At 52.7% G+C, this 11404-nt stretch overlaps 3 protein-coding genes across 3 annotated transcripts; all 3 read right to left on the reverse strand.

Moving 5' to 3' along the window:
* Positions 1-429: 429 nt before the first annotated feature.
* POSPLADRAFT_1143296 (hypothetical protein) lies at positions 430-2811 on the reverse strand (the record flags this gene model as incomplete). Its single annotated transcript, XM_024485542.1, has 6 exons — positions 430-544; positions 601-682; positions 818-1091; positions 1144-1160; positions 1727-2511; positions 2579-2811. The coding sequence occupies 6 exons, from the start codon at positions 2809-2811 to the stop codon at positions 430-432; spliced, it is 1506 nt and encodes a 501-aa protein (XP_024338917.1).
* A 1193-nt stretch (positions 2812-4004) lies between these two features.
* Positions 4005-7723, reverse strand: POSPLADRAFT_1143566 (hypothetical protein; the record flags this gene model as incomplete). Its single annotated transcript, XM_024485577.1, has 9 exons — positions 4005-4472; positions 4503-4684; positions 4733-4972; positions 5151-5250; positions 5323-5414; positions 5552-5703; positions 6309-6432; positions 6589-7421; positions 7479-7723. 9 exons carry the CDS (start codon positions 7721-7723, stop codon positions 4005-4007), a joined length of 2436 nt encoding a protein of 811 aa, XP_024338918.1.
* A 2383-nt stretch (positions 7724-10106) lies between these two features.
* Positions 10107-10855, reverse strand: POSPLADRAFT_1143715 (hypothetical protein; the record flags this gene model as incomplete). Its single annotated transcript, XM_024485604.1, has 4 exons — positions 10107-10221; positions 10296-10371; positions 10430-10703; positions 10757-10855. 4 exons carry the CDS (start codon positions 10853-10855, stop codon positions 10107-10109), a joined length of 564 nt encoding a protein of 187 aa, XP_024338919.1.
* Between the last annotated feature and the right edge of the window lie 549 nt (positions 10856-11404).

An 11404-nucleotide genomic window follows, 5' to 3' on the forward strand; every position in this document is an offset into this window, starting at 1 on the left:
TACTGCTAAAGAGACGAGACACAGAAAATGTCGAAGACTGCGCATCATAGCAAGGTGCGCTACTCCACTCCTTCTGTCTCTATCGTTGTTGTCGCTTTGGGACGAAAGGCATCCTTTCCCTCCATATTTGTACAGTCTCTGCGATGTATGGTCGTAGACATGCACCCCTGAGACGGTTATCTCTCCAAGCCCCTGTGTTTGCGTGTCGAAGACGATGCATAGCTCGGCAAGATGGCGTAAGTGTGAGGGTTGCATGAGGAACACCAAGTGACGGTGCAAACATACGAGCTGCTTAGATGACGGGCTAATCGCCCAACGAGAGGGGATACGACTAGGTCGAGATGGGCCACAGTGTTGCACGTCAGGCCTTGTCGGGCTGCTCGTTGGCTGAGCGATGTCATTGCGGCTTTTTTGGCGTATCGAGCCGCGTCACGTCCGTTCCACCTTCGCTGGCCCTCGCTGTATTAGATTTTCCTCGTTCTCATCCCGTTTTCTCTTCGTCTTCTCTGTGGGGATAGGTTTCTCCTCGGATGCAGTGGGTTGCCTGACAAATTAACGCTGATCAACGATAGGGCTCTTCGAGCAGAAGAGGACACTCACCACTCACCGCCTACGGACCCATTCGATGGCTGCAGCACAGACTGCCCCATCTCAGCCTTACTGTCAGACTTTGACCCTGATGCTGTGGTTAGCATCAGTCCATTGCGTGATGCTATACTGCGCTAAAGGTACGTGTAGATTGTTAGGCATCTGCATCTGCACGACGAATGTGAAGATGGTGATGCCAATTTGGCTGGCTATCTGAAGCCACTTGTACCGTCTTCTCTCTGTCGTTCATTAGACGGGACAGGGGCAACCTTTTCTTTCTCGAGCAATCGTTGGCTGCGCCGAGTGCCCTCCTGTCTTGGCGTGATTTTGCGCCCAGCTGGTCGGCTGGGTATCTTCACAATTGTGGACAAAACGTCCACCGTTATAGTGTCATTTAGTGCTGCAAGCCTTGAGTTGCCTGCCATTGTGCCACTCGATGGCAGTCGGCGCGCCACTCCCTGCATCGCAACCAGGATTTGAGCAGCAAGCTGCTCATCCACATTCTGTCTCGTATATCAGCCTCATAGGCATCTCGAGATTACTCGCATCACATACTAAGCCTGCTAAAAGCTCTATAGCTGCCGTCAGTCACGGCGTGTTGGACACGTTTGGTAGCCATTGTGAAGACTGTTGATGAGTTGTGGCGGTGTGGGTAAGGTGGATGTTTGGTAGAAATTGGAGAATGTACTCCGCAGTGCGGTGGTCCAGTATGAGGAGTTCGTGGCTGAGATGCTGCAGCGGGCAACGGTCTTATACAGCGCACACGTAAGTCACGGCTGCGACTATCCGTGGCTACGAATCCTTTGTGCCGTATGCTTTGTATCGAATCTTGGACGTTATCATTATCCCCTTGTTCTACGTCTGTCTCAGTGGCGAAATACCATGTATGCTGGCCGTCTCCCCACTCGATCGGTCAGACGCATTCGCGAGCAAGCATTCTGCATATCCTGCTAAGAGCGGGGAATATTCAAGCGGCAGCTTCACATTGTTGACCACGCTTAGGCGTGTACATTGTGATACTATTGTTATAACAACAAATTTCGTGAACTGGAACGACCAGAATATAAATGCTTATGAAATGGTGGAAGCACCGAGATCTGGTAGGCAGATGCACGAGCAATTCAGCGTCAATCCTCACTCGCGTCCCGAAACCATCCCAACAGCTCCGCGCGTTCCACATCACCAATACAAGGATTATTTGGGTTCTTCAGATGGCGCTCCAACGCGTCCTTCCGACTGAACACCTTCGCGCAACCACCGGTCATCCGTCGATCTGAGCTCAACCCGAACGCCATCTCGACCGGGATTCCACAGCACCTCCATTTCTCCTGCTTTCTGTGGGTCTTCTTGTGCCTCCTCATCGCGCCCTTCGTCAGCACCTTCCCGCACCCTTCGACCGTGCACTGGACCAATTTAGGCACATGCGTAGCCCGTGGTTCTGGTACGGCGGCGCCGAGTCCAATTTGGACGTTGCGTCTGCGGACGCGAATGGGCGAGCGCCGTGCCTTGGATCTGCGCGTCTGCGAAGTCGATGGCGAGGACGTTGAGGTGAGACTAGATGATGACGGGCGAGAGAGATGGTAATAGACACTGCGGTTCTTGCGAGACGTGCTAGCCGACGATGGATCTCTTGTAGACAGAGAGCACGTAGCTTCGTCGTCGCTACACCAAGAGGACGTGGTCGCGTACGGGGATGGGGAAGGCGTGTACCCGGATAGAGTGGCATCTGAGCACGTCGAGACACTCGACAGCGTGCCGGGAGAGTTAGCAGCGTGAGCGGAATTATCCAGCGCCGATGCGATCTCGTAGCTCCTCGGATGAGCTATGAGCGTTGGGTCGATGGGAGGGCTGAGCAGGCATTCTGCTGCAGCCATGGCGTGTTCCGACGCGTGTTTCGACGCGAAGAGCATCCCATCGTACCCGCTACAAGGTACACTGCTGACGACGGTAGGTTGGTGAGAAAACGAAACTTGATAGATGAACTGCTCACGAGTCGATGTCTGAATACCAGTATGTGTACATGTCGGAGGAGGAGCGCATGACATCAGTGTACGAGCTCGCGCCCGTCCATGAAGTAGAGAAGCTACCGACAGATTGTTCGGCCTGTGAGGGTGAAGCTGAATCTAAGCGCATAGCCTGTCCGAATAAAAGCGTGACGCCAGACGCATCAATAGGACCGTCGAGAGGATATGTAGTGAAGGAGGTAGTAGGATTGTATGACATCTCAGCGAGGGGCTAGTGGCGTGTCGCGGAAGAGACAAGACCAGAGTGCTGGGGGCATACCCGAGGGGTGCCCAGCCATGTCTTATATCCTGATGGTGCCCCGACATTGTGCAGCAGGGCAGTATGCTCGCCGCCTCTCGCCGCTGTTCTTGCGTCCTAATTGGGAGCCTGGGATGGGAACGTTTCGGTATAAGAACATCGTGGCAGGTGAAGTGGTGGGCAATTTGAAAATGGGCACGTGGCAGCGCCTGCCGTGCCGTGCTCCGCCCGGTAGTCTTTGAGCGCTCGTTTGTTCGTAACCTTATGGAACTCATCAACATTTCCTAGCTTTTGGTGACCCGGTATGCTGTCTACATCCTCCAGGCGTCTTTGCGCCTGTGACGGTGAGTATCTGCCTCAAGTAGGAAAGTAAGAGAGTGTCCTGCCGTCCATTAAGGGCGTCCGGAAGTAACGCGTTTAGAAGTTGAGTATGGTCCTAACCAGGCAGAAATTTTGATCGAGCTCGAGGTGAAACATGGAATGGTGTATAAGGCCACACGGTCTTCAAATACAAAGGTGTGGGTCTCTCCGTTATCATACCCCTGTCTGTGCGGAGACTGCATGTCGAGGCAGCCATCGCCTTCCACCCACCGGCGCTGCCTGCACGTTCACATGGCCTCGTAGAGGAGCACATATCGTTATTTCTTCTGATTTTATCTTTGAGAGGTGTTTCATTTGTAGAGCACCTCCGAGCGCCATCCGAACGGCATGATGGCTACAGGTTGTGGATGGCGATGGCTTATTCAGCAAGTCACGGCTCACGAGGATAACTCACGCTCTGACAGGACAATAACAAAACACACCAAAGTACAGACAACGAGGATTTTGCCTCGCGCGACCTCTGGTTGGTATATACATCGTACAATATGATTGAACAGGCGACCGCGATGTTTAATTACAGAATCTAGGACACAAGAGGACAGGCGAAGGTACGTGCTATCCAAGTGGATACAGCACACTCACAGCGATGGTGCCATACAAGGCTGAGCTCAATAGATAGCAACAGAATCCCCATAGCGGGAATACGAAGCAAGGAAGCAACGGGGAGGATATAAATCAGTGAGTATGAACATGCTCGAATCGTATTTCCATTATAGTCTCCTGCAGGTGAACAAACACCTGCCTCCACTCTTGCTCGCCTTTCCACCACTGTCCTACGCGCAGTTCGGCTTGTCGTCCATATGTCGCTTTACCGCATCGCGCCTCGTATACTCGCTTCCGCAGCGATGGCAAGGGTACATGACGCCGTTCCATCCAAGGCATTGCTTGCTTGTATCCATGTGTCGCAGGCAATCGTGGTAGCGCTGAAATATTCTGCCAGGACAGTGTGGGTAAGAATAGCGCCCGTCTGTGGTCTTCAGCAGCACAAGACTTGGAACAGGCTTGAGAACCGCCGCTGCTGTTGCCTTGCCCTTGACTGGGACGCTGGTTGGCGGGCGTGCGCGTTTAGGTGGGCGGATGGATTGGTTGGAGACGACAGGCACAATGGGGGGTGCGGGATCGATCCGTTTGCGCTTGCGAGTACTGCGCCGCAGGGAATGTCCCTCGCCTACACCTATTGTCTCGACTTGATGCCCTATTTCTTGTGAGGCCTTGTGCAGTGCTGTCGAGCCGGTGCGAGACTACGGCAACGACGGGTCCGAGGGAGGAACTGCCAGAGGCAGTCCAGCTAAGGATGGGACAACATCGATGGGATCCTTGTCATCACACCTAGCCTCGCTCTCATCAGCAGCTTCAGCGGCATCCTTCCCATTCCAGCCACTTTTATCCACCTCATCTTCGACTGAGGTCTCGTGGATGTCATTGTCGTATATAGTTGTTGTTGGTTCCTGATCTACCTCGTGTAAATCAGGAGCAACGACGCTAGATACGCGTTGCATACCTGCGCCGGGTGACGAAGTGTCAGTCTTGATGTCACGACCGCATGCGTCATTGAAGTTGATATGATTATTGGCCTCTCGATCGGATGGCGTCGCAGCTGTGCCAGGCAGGCTCGAGCCGATTTGGCCTGCTAAGGCGATGCCGCTGACTAGTCCATTTGCAGTTGGCCTCGACAAGATGTCGAAAGCAGATGGAGACCTTGCAAGCAGGTGGCCGTTGCTTAGAAACACTTTTGCAGGGTCTGACCATGCGGAGAAGGCGGCGGCGGCAAGCTACATAAGTCTGTTATATTTTGGGGCCCGCAGTGTCGAGCGGGCCGACCCGACGCCCCTGTGCCTAGCCGGGAGAACGATCGTAGCACAATTGCCAAGTAAAATACATCGATCCTGTAGAGTACTTGTACCGTAGCGCGGCCGTACCTGGCCCCCACGCGTTTGTAACAATCCGCCCATTTTGCTCGCTCGCGTCCGCGTTCCCACTCCCCTCGTCTCGTCCCCAGGCGAAAGTCAACAAAGTCGACTGTGAGTAATACGTGAATTACCGACAGGAGACAGTCATTCGCACCTTGAGCAAGTCATCGATGTCACTTACCAACTCCAGGGGTACATTCTGGCATCTCAATACCCTCGAGATTGGCAATGGCTGCAGCGGAGCTTGATCTCCTAAGAAGTCTGCGCGGAGATCTAAATACGAGTCAGGCTCAGATGAGAGCTGAGATACATCAATGAAATCAGAGAGGTTGAGAGCACAAGTCATCATGTTGCTACAGCAGAGTGGAATGAGGGGAGAGCAGAGAGCAGGAATTGAGCGGAGGCATCACCCTTTTCATTATAAATAGCCATTGGCGCGGAGATTAGCACCGGAATGTTGAATGTAAGCTTCTCATGACGAATGCGTGCTTCGAAAGCTGATGAGAGACAGCGAGTAGGATAGATTTGGTAATTTGCCAAGCCTTCGTCCCCATTGTTCTGACTATGCAAAGTACAAGGTACTCTCATTTTCGGCGCTATGCTCTCACTGGCGCAGGTCGTTATGATTTGCAGGGAGCAGCTATTCAATCTGGCACGGTCTGAACGGGCCAAATAGTGACCCAGGTCTGCTAAGGAGAGCATATATCCTTGAAGGCGTCGCACCGAGTCGCTTTCTACCATGGGGTTGCTTGGAGTGAAACAAGGAAGAATAGGATGCGCTGCGCCAAGACGATGGTACGCAAAGATGTAAGTTGACAGGATGAGTGTCGCGGATGGGTGTCGGATGATGGCGGAGGGGAAGGAGTACCTATTCCTTCTGTTACATGCGCTATATAATACTGCAGCCCTTTGCCTCTTCCTACATCAACAAAATGGTTCACGATGCATTATCATACCCTGAAATCACGATTTCAAACAATGACTGAATCTCCATTGAGACTAGATATAGCACCTCTCTTGGGAGACTCCGGCGACTGAGAATGACGAGTGGATGATGGGTTGGCCAGACTAATTGTCTGCCAATAGCTCCACATAAAAGCATGCCATGTTGCACCATAAAATAATCGTGGTTAGGGCAAGTCAGGAATGGCTGCATCGCTAACTGACTTTGAATGAGAAACTGTTATCTGGATGTCATGGATTGCGACGGCAGAAAACGTGATAGACGCCGATAGGGTACAGTCGAAAGGGTCGTTACCGAGAACGAGTTGGTGGCAACCAACGAGATACGCTGGAGGGATGAATGAAATATTACTTTTCTAGAAATGATAATGATTTCACGCAAACTGACCAAGGAATTTGCAATTTATATATAAAACGGAGAAGAAACAGAACATGAGCAATATCGAGAGCTGCGATCAGAAGGGAACATCATCTTACTACTGACTCGCATCCTCGAGCCATCCCAGCGCATCCGCCACATCCACATCACCCACGCACTCCTTCGACTCGCTCTTCAGGTGACGCACCAGTGCATCTTTCCGACTGCAGTGCGTCCCGCATCCACCAACCATCCATCGACCCTTGTGCTCATACGGCTCTGCACTCGCCGGAATGCCGTACTCTGACGCGAGCTCGACCGGCACCCCACAGCATGACCATTTTCCTGGCAGCCCATGCGTCTCTATATGCCGCTTCATCGAGGTCTTCAAGAGCACCAGACCGCACGACTTGCATTTCACCATGCCAGGTTCATCCATGTCCTCGGGATCAGGGACCTTGCCGTCGACCTGCGCGTTGCGTCTGCGGGTATGACGGGGAGAGCGACGGGTATTGGAGCTACCCGTACGAGGGAATGGTGATGAAGAGTCGCTCGCTGATACCGAGCATGAAGACCTTGCACGATTGCGGCGGTAGGGGTGATGGCAGTGTTCACGAGACTGCACGGAAGAGCGGATGGGCAGCGACAGAGAACGCGACGACCCAGCTTCACTGACGCTATCAGTGTTGCCTGGTGAGGACGTGATCGAGTCTGGTGAGGAGGAAGGGGTACATGGCAATGGAGGAAACACTGGAGACGATGAAAGAGCCGAGTTCGCCGCAGCCGCGGGAGTGTGCCTGGAGTGAGTGGGATCGCCCAGCGCGGAGGCAATCTCGTAGGTGCTCGGATGAGCAAGTAGAATGGGGTCGATCTCCGGATCAAATGTAGCGCATTCGATTCCAGTCGTGTTGTCGGCGTCGTATCCTGGAATCAGGAGCATCACATTATGAGGTGCAGTGCTAACGAAGTCAAGGCCGTGTTAGCGAGGAGTGCCAGCAGAAAAGTAGGAAACTCACGAGTAAATGTGTGAATACCAGACAGAGTCGTGGGCCTCGCGAGTACCGAGTGGGCTCTCCGCATAGAAGCACGAAGGCGCTTGCGATGGCTCTGCCGACCATAGAGCAGAAACAGACTGCCCAGCCTGGGTGTGTGCGCATGAGTCTAAACATAGGGACTGTTCAAAGGTCGAGGAAAGCCCCCATACATCGAGGGGATCGTCGAGAGGATATGTAGTGAAGGAAGTAATAGGATTGTATGACATCTCCACGAGGGGCGAGTGGCGTGTCGCGAATAAGACAAGAGCGAGGTGCTGGGGGCATCTCCGAGTGGTGCCCAGCCATGTCTTATATCCTGATGGTGCCCCGACATTGTGCAGCAGGGCAGTATGCTCGCCGCCTCTCGCCGCTGTTCTTGCGTCCTAATTGGGAGCCTGGGATGGGAACGTTTCGTTATAAGAACATCGTGGCAGGTGAAGTGGTGGGTAATTTGAAATATCACACGTGGCGGCGCCTACCGTGCCGTGGTCTCCGAGTACTTATTCGTACTGCGTTTTGGCGATTACCATTGAGACGATAGACTTATGGAATTGTCGGGCATTAAACAAACCTATGATACAGCGATCACTCGTTACCATGGAGCAGTGGTGGTCTGGGAGGAATATGCAGTACTGCAGGCATGTAAAAACCGTGTTTTACACAATACGCTGAATAGTTAGCAGACGAAGAGGAACCCAATTACTGAGACGATATCGTGGTTCATGTAGCCAGCAGTTGAGCCGTCGTTGATGATAAAGGTGACCTTTTGAGCTCCTTTTTAAGCTTCATCTTGAACGGCTCATGCTACTACACCTACGTCATGCTCAGGCTCGAAAGGCCATGGGTCACTTCCTAGAGGTCAGGAGCCTGCCATATACACCCAGGCGGATAGCGCATAGTAGGTCCATAACGCAGCAGGAGTGGATGAGCGTTGCACGGCTATCTTTTATACTGAGCAGGCTGTCGATGTATTCCAGCACGGCATTTCAGCAGTCATAAGTCCTATAGTGTGGCACTTGAAATGTGAACAAAGAGCGTCATTGAGGTTCACGTATGCGCACGTAGAAAGCCGCTTCGCAGCATGTGGCTGCTGCAGAACCAGACAACAAACTGGTAGTGCACAAAGGTTTGCGATGTCATCTCGCTGGTCCCGTCGAAGCGCGATCGCGCAGCAACGAGATCGACGTCTCATGGCGTAGTCTCTAAAACTGCGCCGCAGATACAGCGAGCTGACGCTAATGGTCTTCGCCTCAGCCATCACGGCAGCGGGGCCTAGCAAAGCCTCAAGCGAGAGACGATCCAGCAATAAAGATGGGAACACTGGTCCATAGTTAGACGTCAAAAAAGAGGTGCAGATATTTCGCAGAACCTTTCCTGTTCGCCGTAGATACACAAAGCAGTGGCATGTATCATATCTGGCTCAAGCATTTAGCAACAGCGATGATGATGTATCACGTACCTGGGTGTGATACCACCTCACATTGCAGATCCTAGCATCACTGACTGCTCTTGTCAGATGATATAAAATGTCGAAGAGACTGACAGAGCGTATACTTTTTTAGAACCGTCCAACAGAAGATGAACGGCTTTCCGTCAACGATCATGGTGAGGGCGGCGATTGATGCATCGGCGCGGTGAAGTCTGGACAGGTCAACTGAGATCTACCTCTGTGTCATGGGCATACCACTCGAAAGCTAGTGTTCTATCCGTGCTGAAAGAAGAGTGCGAAGTCCTGACTAAAGCTGGCTATGGGCCATCCGGAGACAGCCGGGTGGATCTGACGTGATCGAGATGCATCCGGCGCGTCAGCATGTGTTCGTAGCCCGCGCTCGAAGGTACGTCTCAACAGTGCACTCTCACACTTGATCTGGCAGCATAGGCATTACAAGGAATACCAGAAGTACTCATATACATGTACTGTCCAGGCATCGTGCCTGGCGAGAGGCTGAAGCGACGGTGTATATAAGATGTACTGTTACTTGGCTTACGACCTCTTCTACCTTCGACTCTAAACAGGAGCATGTCGTTTTGAAAGGAATCCCATGTAGTCATGGATGCTGCACCCTGGGTGCGACGGCAACAAATGCACAACTATATTCGCATTTTTATACAGGATGAGTTGGGGGCAACGTCCCCCCCCCTCCCCGCGACATCGGACCCAGTTCAACGGTAACAGCCATCTAGCTGTGTGTCGAAGATGAAAGTGACACAAAACTAGTCGAGGACTACAAAAATAACAGCGAGGTGCGTGATTCTATCCCTTTTGTCTCCACCGTTGTGGTCGCTTTGGGCCGAAAGGCATCCTTTCTCCCCATAGTGACGCCCAGTCGCTGTGCTGTACACAGTCGTATACTCCAAACTCCTGTGTTTGTGCATCGAGCGCGATGCGTATCTCTGCAGGATGGCGTAAGAGGGAGGGTTACATGGGGAACACAGAGTGACGGTGAGAACGTACGAGATGGGTAGAAGCCGGGCATGTTTGCCGAAAGAGATGAGAGGCGACTAGTTCGAGACTGCTGGTTATTTGCCACAGTGCTGCACGTCAGGTCTTGTCGAGCTGCTTATCAGCTGAGCGATATTATTGCAGCTGTGTTGGCGCGTTGAGCCGCGTCACGTCCGTTTCTTCTTCGCTGCCCGCCGCTCTGCGGGATGTTCCTCGTTCTCATCTCGCTTTCTCTTTGTCTTCTCCGTGGAGATAGCTTTCTCCTCGGATGACGTGGCTTGTCTGAGAGATTGATCTGAATCAGCGATGGGGCTCTTCGAGCAGAATGCGTAACAAGAGAGGTCACATCGACTCACCCTTCGGCACCTATGGACCCATTTGATGGCTGAAGCACGGACTGCTGTGTCTCAGCCTTGCTGTCAGGCTTCGGGCCTGGTTATATGAATACCATCAGTCGACTGCATGCCGCTATACTGGACTACGCTCGCACCGTCTGCTTTCTCTGTCTCATTTGACTGGACAGAGGAATGGCTCTCCTTCTCGAGCAGCCGCTTGCTCCGCCTGGCGCCCTCCGGTCTAGCCGTTATCTTGCGACGAGCTGGTCGGGTTGGCATCTTCACAGCAGTCGCAGATATGTCCACAGATGAGACAAGCCCTGGTGCTACCAGCGTTGAGCTTCCTGCTATTGTGCCACTCGATGGCAGTGGCCACGCCAAGCGGCGCAGCGCGGTGAAGATTTGAGCAGCAAGCTGCTCGTTCGCACTCTGTTTCGAGGAATAAGTCGCTAGGCATCGTGAGCGTCATTCGCATTACGTACCAGGCTCACAGTGAGCTCCGTCGCCGCTGCCCGTGGCGATTCTGGTAGGTATGGCATGCTCGATGCCACAGTTGCGAAGAGGGTGAGTGTGGTGGCCATTATGAGAACCTGTCGATGAGCTGTGGCGGTGTGGGTAAGGTGGATTTTTGATGGAAGTCAAAGTATGTGCTTTGCAGTGTGGTGGTCGAGTATGAGGAGATCGTGGCTGAGATGCCGACGCGATCAGTGGTCTTATACTGTGCGCGCGCAGGTCACGGGGTGGTGACTCGTGGCCACAAGTCCTTTGTGCCATTCGCGTTGTATCCTATCTTGGACGTTGTCATTGTACTCTTGTTCCACGTTTGTATCAGTGGCATATACGTTTATGTTGTCCCCACTCGATAAGCTAGACATTTTCGCGAGCAAGCATTCTGCACATCCTGCTATGAGGGAATGCTCAAAGGGGCAGCTTCACATTGTACATTATAATGCTATTGCTATAAACGTGTCGTCTCTGTACTCCAGCATGAAGCAAGCGCGAGATCCGAATAGAAATACATAGGAAATGGCAGAAGCACTGAGGATCCGGCAGACCAATACATGAGCAATCCAGCGTCACTCCTCGCTCGCGTCCTCAAACCATCCCAGTAGCTCTGCTCGCTCCACATC

Source organism: Postia placenta, assembly GCF_002117355.1.
Source record: "Postia placenta MAD-698-R-SB12 unplaced genomic scaffold POSPLAscaffold_7, whole genome shotgun sequence".
In the NCBI taxonomy this organism is placed as follows: Eukaryota; Fungi; Basidiomycota; class Agaricomycetes; order Polyporales; family Adustoporiaceae; genus Rhodonia; species Rhodonia placenta.